Consider the following 13740-nt stretch of genomic DNA (forward strand, 5'->3'; position numbering starts at 1 on the left):
TCAAACACAACAGTTCTTTTGACTTAGAATGCAGCAGTTTATTTCAAAGAGTGGTGCAATACCAGAAACTGCTTTTGAGCCTTGTCTGTGTTGTATTAACAAAAATAGTCACTTGCCCTAAACTTTTCTTGAATGACGTATCCATAAACCTTGTGTGATTTCATTTAATCAAAACAACTAGAGCAAAGATAGGAGAGGGAATAGATTCAGAGGCTAACCTACATATTGAAAAATACTGTATATCTTAATATATAGGGGTTGTGACCATATACACAAGTCACGGTTCAGTAAGTACTTCGCTACGGGGGTCACAGTTCGGTGCGGGTTCACTACAACAGGAAAAACAAAAAGGCTCCCCCCCCCCTCACAAAGTTTGTATATCATTATACTGTTATATAGGTAAAATTAAAAAAAAAAGAAGAAAAAAAAACTTTCAATTCAATCAGTGAATATAAACATATTTGATGTGAAACACATTATAGAATGGATCATGTAATAAGTGTAGAACAGGAAAGGTAACGCCAGTTACTTTGCCAAGTAACTAATTACTCTTACATTGAGGTAACTGAGTTGCTAACTCAATTAATTTTGGGGAGAAGTCATTTGTAACTGTAACTACTTTTTTAAAGTAAGATTCACAACACTGGTACCAACACAGGATCAAAACTGAAAATCCCAAACCTGTCTTCGTTGATGTGGTGCAAGCACAATGGAGTTTTTGCTTTACTTTTCGATATGATTTCAGCTAGCACGGCGAATAAAGTTATTATGTAGTATAATATAATAATATAATATAGTTATTATTTTAGGTTAAAAAAAATATCTTGAGTCCGTCTTATACTCTGTCATGCTCCTGCTTTTTCCTAGAGTAGGTCTTAAGACCAGTGAGTGTAACCAGTTAGCAATAATGCTAGTATTGGTTCAACTCCATCAGAAGAGCAGCAAATATGGAGAAATCCAATTGTCACGTTTTCAAATTACTTTGCAGTCAATGAAGTACAAAATAACGAATAGGTCAAGATGTACTGTATATATATGTATGTACGGTATATAGTAAATTAATTTTATTGCTGACACTGTGTTTCGGTGTCATCAACTCCGCCTATGGGTGGGAACCTGTGGATACAGCACGATAACGATCTCCCGATATAGCCATACAAAAATTATCCATCGTTCTCAGATATTCCACAAGTTACTGAAAAGGAAAAACAGATCTTTCCATGCTTTTGCTGTGAATTGAAAAGTTTATCCATAGACTTTACTATCAGTTGACGGACATAGGGCCGATTTTCAAAAACTTAAAATTCAAATATTTTTAAACCAAAGCCGCTAGCGACCTAAAACCAGAACAGGAACCTCATTTAGGCATATATGAGTCTCCGTGAACAGCGACATAAAAAAATTCAAATTAGTTCCCTAGTAGAATCCCAATTACTGGTAATTATTTTCTTAATGAAAGTATAACAAAATTTAAAATGGCTATAAAATTCTCAAATTTTACGGTAGATGCACAAAAATTACCAAATGCAGAGATAATCATCTATGTTTTCAGGATCAATAGCAATATTTAACATCATATAAGTTTTTGCCCAAAATAGCAACTTTTTTTTCCCATCAGCTAATAAATGACTAATTTTTCACATCAGAAACTTAATACTTGAGGAAAGCATGCAGAATCATCTTAATTTCACTCAACAAAAGCAAAATTAGCATTTTTCTGTATAAAATCACAACATATTCAGGTTGAATTCCGATGTCCCTTTTGCATCAGCACATATTGCCGGTTAGCTGGTCCTCGTCATTTTTAGATTGAAATGTTACATATAATAAAACACGTAAAAGGTTATTTTTGTTTGTATGGATGCAGAAATGTCTAAATTACTACTCTTTCTCCAAAAAACGGGCAGTTAGCCAAAACTTACCTGATCATTTAAATGTAAACTTACACTACTGTGTATGGATACAACATGGCGGCCATCACAAAACAAAGAGCTTTTTCAGTTAAAAATTATTGTAAATAAATGCTTAAATCTCAGAATTTCTATAGATATTAACATAGAACAGTCTAGATTCTTGGTTTAATGCAAAACAAAAAACAAAAAACGGGCAGTTATCATTTATTTTACGTAAATATTTCAAGCTAAAATTACGCTATTGTGTAGATCCAACATTGCATGTCATTTCCTGCTGATTTTCGTTCAATTCCTTTTTCCTGTTGAGGCATTTACGGGTCACTTTCTGTTGATTTTAGGACATTGACAGATCGCTTACTGTTGATTTTGGGTTACTGAAAAGGAAGTGACTTAAGATTGTCCCCAAATGAACAGTAAGTGACTCAAAATCAACAGGAAGTGACCCCTGGATGCCCTAAAATGTACAGGGTTAGTAAGTAAATGCCCAGAAACGACTGGCTGTCAATGCTGTAGTTTCAGTGCCGTTGACAGCGCTAGACGTCCAATCCAGTCAAAATGAATTGGATGTCTAGCAGCCAGTGAGCTAACGCTATTCTAATGGAAGATTGTGGTAGCAACTAGGGGTGTGACAAAATATCCAAATGGTGATATATCGTTATACTTTGCATCCCAAAAGGTTACCGATACGCTCATGCCAAGAATCGAGATATCGTTTTAAAAAGGTGCCATCGCTACCAAAATATTCCACCATAATAGTGTTTCAGTTAACTCAAGGGTTGCCACTCACGATGCTCGGCGCCCAATCCATTAACACTGGAAAGAGCGAATGAACGTTCATTCGAAACCAGAGCATTCACAGTCACTCTTTCTGATTTTCGGGGCATTTACAGGTCACTTTCTGTTCTTTTTAGAGTATTTACAGGTCTGTTGAGTCACTGCCTATTCATTTGGGAGATTCCCAGGTCAAAACCTATTCTGTCACCCAAAATCAACATGAAGTGCCCATAAAATGCCCTAAAATCAACAGGAAGTGACTGAAAATCAACGAGTAAAGACCTGAAGTGGCCCAAAATTACCTTGTTGCAGAGCATTCATTGGCTGCCACTGATGGCCATAGAGGTGGGAGGGGCCCGTTTGAAGTGGGAGGGGTTTCTTCGCTGCCACCCTCCCAGTTCAAATGGATTGGATGTCTGCTAGTGATAAATTTTCAGCAGAAGGATGAAGATAGCGTATTTTTCTGTTTATTAGTTGTTTTGTAGAATATCCAAGAATGATTTCCTGACCAATGTATCGATTATTGTTGTATTGCCATATCATGAGATCATCTTTATCGTCAGCTTCGTATCGGAAATCGTATTATATCGTGAGGTACCAAGAGGTTCCCATCCATAGTAGCAACCCCCTAGCATTAAACGCATCTTCCAGAAATTTAATACCTACTGGAATTTTCTATTAAAAATTTAAATTTAAGACCTTGATTATCTGGATTGTACATTTAAGACTTTTTAAGGACCCGCGGTAACCCTGACATATCTGATGAAATGGACAATAGAAGGAAAAATTTTTAGGTTCGGTTAAGTGATTTTCCCCTCATGACAAATCATCGAAATGGATTTTGTACATAAATAATGACAGAAGACGATCACAGTAATTTTTTAAGGACGTGTTTCTCGTTTTTAAGTACTACAGTTGGATCACTACTTCTACACATAATTTATGTGCGTGCATTTGCCACTACTGTTTTCTTTGTCCTCAGTGGATCTTAGTGGAGGTTGTTCATCCATGACCACCACGCCGCTATTTGTCCCAGATTCGCCGATATAAATCTCGAGTAAAGCCGAGCCAACCTCGTTCTGATGGTACAAGCCTCGTTGTGTATTGCGTCGACAGAACAACATTGGGATCCGATACTCCCCGGGAGAATAAAATGCAAGTTGCTTTTCATGAATCCCTTTGTACGTTTCTTTTTGTGAAGCGGGCTCACAGGAAAGCTGATCTCTTGCCCGTTGTTTGTTTGGCCCTTTTAACACGCCGAATGGAGAAAGAAACGACACACAAAAAAAACAACACAATAGCTTTTGCGTGCGTCCTCAAAATAGATGCAGCCGAAATTTAAGATGACAGCGTTTTCTCGGGTCTGTCCGCTGCCTAGAGCCGCTTAGTCTTCTGTCAGCACTTTGTAACGGCCAGCATGAATGTGTGTGCCAGGCCTCCCCTGTCGCTCTGAGCTCCATTAGGTTTGATGGAGTGCTTTACTGGCTCCTCCGCATCAGCTGATGGCTGCCAGCTGGACGCCTGAGCCTCCGAAGACCGCGGCTGAAATTAAATTAACAAACGTTCATCTCTGCAGCTTCCAACTTCACTAAATATGGTTGCTTTTTCAATGTCAAATAGCAAAGAGGGCTGTTATCCTATGACCTAATATTACAATTAGGGACTGTATTTGAAGCATTAAAGAATACTTGTGCTTTAATCCATTCCAAATTGGCCTCATTAGGATCACGGATAACTGGAGTCCATCACAGGGTCTAAAAATAGAATGTTTTTTCTTCTTCAATTCAGTACAAAACTTGGTAGTGAAGTCCCGTGATTCTCGACCAATGCGAGAATGTGTAGTTTTTGACATCTCTTTTAATTTTCGTCTTAGTCTTGGTCTTTTGGACGAAAATACTTATTTGTCCTAGTCATATTTTAGTTATTTCAAATGTGTTCATCTTCGTCTCGTTTTAGTCGACAATTCTCAAAATGCTTTCGTCTATAAACTTTGAAAGTTTTATTTAATAAATTAATAAATAAAAGGTTTCCAACAGTTTCGAATTAACATTGACAGAGAAGCACATAATTGTAGAGTCTACAAAAACATCAACATCTTCATCATGATAATTCACAATCAGCAGGAAAACAGCACAATATTTGCAATTAATTGCCGTAATTTTTGCACAATAAGGCGCACCTGACTATAAGCTGCCACCCACCAAATGTTACACAAAAACGGCATTTTTTTCATAGATAAGCCAAACTGGACTATAAGCCGCAGCTGTCCTCACTGTTTTATGGGATATTTACACCAAAGATATTAACCGGTAAAACTATTTGACAGCGGCATCATACGACTGTCATAAGACCAAATGAACCCCTGTGAAGCTTTAAACCAATTGGCTTCATTGCTTCAAGAAGCTTCATTGGGCCATCACTGCTCCCTTGGAGGAGACAGTCAACCTTTGCTGCCACCTGCTGTCAACACTGTTGTCGTCCAACATGCCTTCTAGCATGTATTGCAGCACTACAGATGTAAATAATAATCAAAATTCATATTCTGTGCTCACTATTTCTTCAGTTATTGTTCCACTTGTTTCATTAATTGCTAGATATGGTATTTGGTAACCATGGCGCCATAAGACTGTCATGAGACAATCATAATTATGACATGAAACTGTAATGAGCGTTAATGAATGCCGATGTCGTTTAGTGTTACTGGCAAATTATCTCACTTTTGAATGGAGGTAAAAGATGTGAGCTGGACATAAATGGAGTTAATGGCAATTTTCTGGATGACACTTAATGATATGTCATAAGCATTGAGTGATGCCCATGATAGTGTCATATCATAATTATGACGGTCTTATGCCAGTCTTATGACGCCTCTGTCAAATTAAGTGTTACCAAATACCATAACTAGCAATTAAAGACACAACTGGAACAGTAACTACATTAATAATTAGCACCGAACATAAATTTGGATTGTTATTTGCATCTGGAGCACTGCAATGCATGCTAGGAGGCATATGTTACCTATTAACTAAAATCATTCAACAAATAAGCCGCACTGGACTATAAGCCGCAGGATTCAAAATAAAGGAAAAAAATAGCGGTTTATCGTCTAGAAATTACGGTAAACTCACCTGGACACCACGAATTGTATATAAAAAGTTTTTCAAGAATTTAAGAAGACACTCACCGAGTCACCGCGCAAAATGCTAATGCTAACGCAAACGCTGCAAGTTACTTTACTTTATAATGATCACTCAGCACAGACCTTTAAAGGTTAAAGCAACATGCCAGAGCAAAGATAAGAAAACAAAACTTACCAAGCAGCACCTGACACATGTGTTTCACAAAAGGAGTCTGGAATGGGCACACGCTTAATCCTGTGTGTGGGGCGGGGAGAAGCGCAGCAACAGATGAGTGATACGACCAAACACTGCTAAAACGCGTGTATCTACACATGCGATAAGAAAATATCATACATTGAGAACTTACGACAGAAACTAAGGCGAATTTTCCTCTCGTTTTCGTCTCGTCAGACAACAACTGGCATCCATCTCGTTATGTTTTAGTCTCCGAAGCCACGTTTTTAGCTTGTCATCATCATGAAAAAATTGTTCGGTGACGAAATATTTTCATTATCGTCATCGTTGACGAAAACAATGCTAGCGAGAATTCCTCAATCCGATTGACCGCAAACAATCTATCCATTCCAGCTATTTATACCCTATGTGCTTGGGCTCAATAACAATTGAGAAACATTGGTTCAGTTAGCAACAACAGTCCGGCAAAATTAGAAAATGCAGTCTCTGAGCTAATCCTCTTGTCTTGTGAGAAACAAAAGCCAAGTGTAACAAAGTTTAGTCCAAGCTACTGATTCTTACAGAGAGCCATTAACAAAATAACATCTTGCAAGGGGCCAGAAATTTCCATCTTGGGGAACATTTATTAAAAACTGCCACCCAGTCTTTGTTTTAAGTATGCAACTGTACTGTATCGTTTTTATAGATTAAAAAAATCTTTTTATTTTCTATGGCTGCTCATTTAGGCAGTAAATTCCATCCCTAAAAGTACTTCAAGATGTAACCAATTCAAAACGTAACTTTGTTGGTACACACGCTCGGTTAATGCGATTCCCTTTGCTCGACATGATTAATTACTCACCGTCTGTGCTATAGCACAAATATTTGGCTCTGGAAATTCCTGTTTACACATCAGGTAGACCGTTTTTGTCCCCTTCCAATAAACACAGAACAATTTTATTTTTTATAATACTATCCAGCAAGATAATCCATTGGCCTGAGGTGTGTTAAGAGTGGATTTTCCCTGATAAGAGGGTGCAAAACAGGTCAGGACCAACCATCTTAAATGTTGAGTGTTCCATATTTTCGTTATGAACAAGTTTATTTTCACAATATACAGTAAAGAGTAGAAACTACAGATATCTTTTCAAATGTAGCCAGTAAAAGTAGAGATGTAACTGAAAATTCAGCACAGAAAATAGCTAAAATTGCATTTTTGGTTTTCAGTTAAAAGACCGAAAGTTTACCACCAAATAATGTGAAGAGTCCTCTTGTGATGACGTAATCAGAACACGGCCCCTAACACTAATGACTCACAGCCAATGTGTCCACGATTTGCAAGTATTTTGAACTATCATAGAAAAATATAAATGATTACCGTAATTTTCGGACTATAAGCCGCTACTTTTTTCCTTCATTTTGAATCCTGCGGTTAATAGTCCATTGCGGCTCATTTGTTGATTTAGCTGGGTTAATAGGTAACACTTTATTTGACAGTGGCGTCATAAGACTCAAAAGACCGTCATAATTTTCACATGATTGTCATTGGCATTACTTAATGCTAATGACAGATGTCATTACGTGTCATCCGGCAAATTATGTCACCAACTCCATTTATGTCCAACTCAGATCTTTTACATCCATTCAAAAGTGAGATAATTTGGCAGATAACACTAAATGACATCTGTTATAAGCATTCATTAATGATCATGACAGTGTCATCATATAATAATTATGATTGTCTAATAACAGTCTTATAGCGCCACTGTCAAATAAAGTGTTACCAATTACCATAATGAGCAATTAATGAAACAACTGGAACAGTAACTGAAGAAATAATTAGCACAGAAAATGAATTTTGATTGTTATTTACATCTGTAGCGCTGCAATGCATACTAGGAGGCATGTTGGACAACAACAATGTTGACAGCAGGTGGCAGCAGAGGTTGACTGTCTCCTCCAAGGGATCAGTGATGGCCAAATGATGCTTCTTAAAGCAATGATGCTTTGCAGCCCATTGGTTCAAAGCTTCATGGTGATTCATTTGGTCTTATGACAGTCATATGATGCAGCTGTCGAATAAAGTGTTTTAAACCATATTACATCTTTTGGTGTAAATACAACTAACAATACAGTGGGAACAGCTGCAGCTTTTAGTCCAGTGTGGCTGATCTATGAACAAATGCCTTTTCGTGTCTTTGGTGGGTGACGGCTTATAGTCAGGCGCACCTTATAGTGCGAGAATTATGGTAAATGAAGGAAAATACATTTTTTTCGTCGCTGCTACACACAAGTTCTGAATATGCTTTGCATTGATGTCCTGTGTCACATCAAGTATATTCCGCGTGAGCCCTTGCGTGAGTAGTTTGTAGTTTAATCAAGCGAACAGTATACAAATAAAGTAGTATTTAAATGCATACATTTGCATTTGTTGTGTTGAAGTACAATACGTTTATAGCACGACAACTTCCTCTTTTGGTCACATTTTTTTCCGCGACTTCCACACCCCTTCTGCCAGTCGCCATTTAATCTGGCCGGGAGCGACTTCGCTCAGCTTCGTCGCCGCTAGAACTCTGCGCACTCGAGTGGCTCTTGATCGATTCCACTTGTTGCACAAGAAAGCACCAAGTCTTATTTTAAGGCGTAGGAGAGAATGTAATAGCCTTGTAAAGGACGGAATACTTTTTTTGTTGTTGTTGTTGTAAACCAAACTTCCATACAAACGTACATTGAGCTCCAATACAAACGTACATTGAGCTCTCATTTAGCTTAGCAATTGGCGGTGTAAGCCCTATTTTTCGACTGTCCCAAATTAAAAAAAAAAAAAAAAAAAAAAAAAAAAATTTGCCAAGGTTTCATCAGCCGTGACGTGTGTGTCTACTAAGCTTGAGACCGATAAACCGATACGACCGGATATCCGGTTTTACAGGTGAGAGATACAGATGTATCGATAGTAAAGTTACCATTCGACAGTAATCAGCCATTAAATATTCAATGAACCGATAGTCGAGATAGAATTCGGCAATTGCGAGCACAAGAATCGGCTTCTAATGCCTAGTTCAATGCATTGCTTAATTTGATAATAATTTATCTTTTACTTCACATGCTGCGCTTGTGTCATTCACCACACAGCGCTCTTAGATCGAGACCGCAGGCATGATATAATATGGACAAGCACTACTCACAGTCGTGGTTGCCTCAACTTCCCATGCATTTCGGCAAAACCGCTACTAGGCCGTCATTACCCGATCGTCACGGGCGTGTCATAACAACGCGAGAGCTAACGAAAACACTGTAACGCACGCTCCGTAGCATTTTCTTCACAGCCCAAAACGAAACTAGTAGTGGCAACGAAGCAACATGCTAAAACAACGGACAGTGTGATCACCGAAGCCAGCGACGTGCAGCAATTGATTTTCAACGCACCCAGGAAAACAAAAGTCGGACTTTGAAGTGATGAAGGCAGCCAGATCTGTTCGCATGGGACAGAACTTGTGTGAAGTGTGGAGCGGTACAGAGATCGAGTTTTTAACCCTGAAAAATAACCCACTACAATGGTGGAAAGGGCGGCATATTGTTTCCACGAAACGCGGTCTACTTAAACATGAACATGTGGATTAGTTGATCTTCCTCAAGAAAAATCTGCCCTTAAAAAAAGATGGACAGTGATGAGGAATAAAAAATGAGGAAGCACAGGCATAAGTGAATGACTTTGCTTTGTATTAGGTTAAAGTAATGATTATTGACCTCTCTGTCTAAAATGCCATGTTTTTATTCCCCCAATTATACCAGTCGTAAAGCATAATTTATTATTTATTTATGATAACACTAGCAGGTTTAATTCTTTTTTTTCTAGAGCTGCTGCAAATAATTAATATTTTTTGTCTGTAAGATGCTTACGTTATAAGTTTGCACTTAAATTACTTACCTCTTGTGTTAAAACACCAGGAAATACAGTAATTGAATTACTGCACTTTATTGTTGTCTGTCACTGGAGTTTTATTATCAGTCCCATCCAACAAAATGACGGTCATATAGTAAGCCTTTTTTTTTTTTTTTTCCATAAAAAAATAAAACATAACATTGGTATGAAATTTTGTTAATTTTGCTATATTAGAAATGTGGCCTTTTTATATGATTAAAATACTGTACAAACACACACAGCAAATATTTACTATTGTATCGTTTTCACTCCATTGAACCTTATCGTTCTAACATTGCATCAAATCGCTCGGCCTTAAAAATGTATCGTTTTTTTTAATCAAATTGTAACCTGTGTATCTAGATACATATCGAATCGGCTTCATGCCAGAGATTCCCAACCGTAGTGTCTACGTCCACTGAACAGAGTGCTTAACGACGCCAGCATCTCTGATATTGGCTAACCTGAGTAGAGATTTGTGTACGTTGCCCTCTAGTGGTTGACCACTATTACTGGCGTTGCACACCTATAGCAGCCCAGCGTCAGTCAACGCAAACCGAAATGTGAGATGCTGTTGGTTGTGTGCTGCGAGTGGGACACAGAAGCAATGGTGGCCACGAAATGCTCACTGCCGCCAGGAACGCACCATTCAAACTAAATTTCTCAAGCCTCTGGGTTTATAGAACAATTGCCAATAAAAAAAATTAAAGAAAAAAAGAATTATATGCATATGTATGATTTGGCCTTTCGAATTTCGGTTTTCGGCCAAGTGTTTCCAAATATTTGGCTTTCGGTTTCGGAGAAGAATTTTTCTTTCGGTACGTCCCTAAGTAAAAGGTATTCTGAAAAATAGTCATGTGACGTACAGATAGCAAAAATTTTTTTACTTAATTACAGTAACAAACTAATCATATTTTGTTATTTCTCTCCACTAAATCAATTCGTATTGATCCCTAGTTGCAATTTGGAAGTGCAGTGAATCATTGACTCTCAGTTCAGTCTGCGATGAAGCAGTTAACTGTTTTGTTCTTTCAGTGTTTGTTTTGTAAGTGAGCATAACAGCAATATACCACTCTTGCCTCGCAGGCGCCTCGGAGCTGAGCTGCAGGGAGCTGCGATCTACCCGTTACATCACAGACGGATCCTGTCGCAGCGCCAAACCAGTGAAGGAGCTGGTTTGCTCGGGCCAGTGCTTGCCCTCACACCTCATGCCCAATTCCATCGGCCGTGGAAAGTGGTGGAGGAATAGCGGCGGAGCATCAGACTACCGTTGCATCCCGGCGCACTCTCGGACACGTCGGGTGCAGCTGCACTGTCCTAACGGCAACACTCGGACTTACAAGATCCGCGTGGTCACTTCCTGCAAGTGCAAGCGCTTCCGGCCGCACCACAACCAATCCGAGGCCAAGGAAGTCCCTCGGCTGTCCCGCAACAAGAAACCCGGCCGCTCTTCTTTGGATCGAAACAAGAACAACTCGCCGTTGACAGACAACTCCTATTAAAACTTCCTTTAGCAGTCTCCCTGACTACACAAAAACAACACCACCATTCTCTCTATTGAAGAGACCATGCAAGACATTTCGCTCTATAGTGACTTCATAAACTGAGCTGATGTCAAGTGTTTTTCAGCCAGCCTCGATTTTCTTTTCTGCATGACAAACCTTAAATGTCGGGGCTCTCCACGAAAGACGTCGCAGCAGGTCCTCGTCCTGATATAAACGCATCTCGAGCGTAGCAAACATCCTCCCTGCCGGGTCCTCCAAACCATCTGTACAAACACACAACGCTCGCTGGCTCCCCCTGCTACATTTAAGGCCGACAAGGTGCACCAAAGGGGTCGTAATCCATCTGCTTCTGCCTGGACGGGACACTGGCAGCCCGGGGGGGGGGGGGGCAGCAGGGGGCTCTGATGGAGGTTTGGTGACAGCTTCGGAAAGAGGCCTCCCACCTCTGTCGTCTTTCTGGGCCCTTCAAGGGGCTCAAAGCCCCGTGGTGCTCTCAGCTGGTGACGCGCACTCGGCATTTCTTGGAATTAAAGAATTTGGCGAGAACACGGGCGGATCTGATTGAAGAGCAAACCTTCTTCCATTCTGTAAATACAACTGCACCATGAAAACGCTTCTTTTTTTGTTGTGGACATGGTGGGGCGTTGCCCAGACATAGCCCAACTTTAACAACGACAGTCGTCCTGACAATATTTGCAGGTTTTTTGACTGTTAAAAATGAGCAACTGGAAAGCGTCATCGTACATATTTGACCAGGCTAGGGAGGATTACACGTGGGCCGGTTGGTGGCGATGATTCCACAAGGAAATGAATGAACTGCATATTTATTTTTTATTCCACATTTAAATTATTTATGCAACTTTTTTTGTAGTAAATAATAATCGCCATTATTGTCATGTAGTACGATAGCGCAATAAAATAATGTGCAGTACATGAATAAAGCCGATGCAGATATATTTGAAAAAATGGCCTGTTTGGTGTTTTCTTCCTAGAAATGTGTGTCACTGAAAAATATTGACAGTTACGGGCTTTACAAGTGTGTGTCACGATGGAAGAATGCTGTGATACCTTGACTTACGAGTTCCTATTCTTACGAGCGCCTATACTGACGAGTTCCTTTTGCTTTGTCGTTTTTTTTTTTTGTATTTAACAGGCATGAAAATCACTCACCTTTCGGCGAAATTCGCCGTTTTGAAGTCAAAAAGGGTGATCTACGTGAATTGTGTGGATCCGAGGAGAAAATTTTTACACGCCATAGAATTACAGTGCAGACATGCAAAATAAGGAAACACATGTATATTAAACCCTGTAAACGTTAGCATTGCTACATTGAAACTAATGGGTGAAACTTTAGCCTGCTATTAAACATTGGCAGTCTTCTCCAAAATGCAAACTTGCGGTTAAAAGGTGACACTTCAAACATAAAAAATCGCTGGTTAACAGCATTTGCAAAAATTTAAAAAAATCTATAAGTGACACCACAACAAAGTACGAAAAGTGCTTTTTTTTGCGGAGTGTGAAGCTGTTAGCGGTGTAGCGAACGTACTTCCGGTGTACATTTCAAAATAAAAGCATGCTGCGTTCATATAAATAACGATTGTACTATAATACTACAGAATTCAAATTCTACATTAAGAATAGCTTTAAAATGACCCTTTTTTGAAAAATATGATTGGCAATGAATATTTTAATGATTATATAGTAGTACACTATAATAAGAATGCTAGATATTTTTTTCAAGAACTGTTTTGAATAATGTTGGAAAGGCGAAGTTAGTGTTCTGAATCTACATTCCATTCTTTTGCAGTAGTAAATTCTATCAACATTTGACCTCATTGTTTGTGTGATTAATTATTGTTATCTACATGTTTATTTATACTTTAATAAAGAATATAAGTGTTCCAAAATGTTTTTGTGAAGTAATAAGCGTCAACAAAAATTTCATCGCTAAGTTAGTATTAGTCGACTAATCGTAAAAATACAGCTTTGGTCAAAAGTTTACATACACTTGTGAAGAACATAATGTCATGGCTGTCTTGAGTTTCCAGTTATTTCTACAACTCTGATTTTTCTCTGATAAAGTGATTGGAACTGATACTTCTTTGTCACAAAAAACATTCATCAAGTTTGGTTCTTTTATGACTTTATTATGGGTGAACAGAAAAAAGTGATCAAATCTGCTGGGTCAAAAATATACATACAGCAGCGCTAATATTTAGTAATATGTCCCTTGGCCATTTTCACTTCAATTAGGCGCTTTTGGTAGCCATCCACAAGCTTCTGGTTGAATCTTTGACCACTCCTCTTGACAGAATTGGTGCAGTTCAGTTAAA

The 13740-nt window shown here is 38.7% G+C and overlaps 1 protein-coding gene across 6 annotated transcripts in view; it reads left to right on the forward strand.

The window, feature by feature from the left end:
* LOC130910056 (dual specificity protein phosphatase 3-like) overlaps nt 1-13740 on the forward strand; it is a 126028-nt gene that overhangs the window by 47047 nt on the left and 65241 nt on the right. The window contains exon 4 of one of the 6 annotated variants that reach the window (XM_057827092.1): nt 10989-11140. The exons of 4 other annotated variants lie outside the window; for them this stretch is intronic. In XM_057827092.1, the coding sequence (XP_057683075.1) occupies nt 10989-11003 (15 nt within the window). In that variant the 3' untranslated portion in view covers nt 11004-11140. Of the gene's footprint in view, nt 1-10988; nt 13255-13740 lie in introns of those variants that run through there. One more of the 6 variants, XM_057827094.1, reaches the window with a different exon arrangement.

The sequence above is a fragment of the Corythoichthys intestinalis genome, chromosome 21 (assembly GCF_030265065.1).
Source record: "Corythoichthys intestinalis isolate RoL2023-P3 chromosome 21, ASM3026506v1, whole genome shotgun sequence".
NCBI lineage: Eukaryota > Metazoa > Chordata > Actinopteri > Syngnathiformes > Syngnathidae > Corythoichthys > Corythoichthys intestinalis.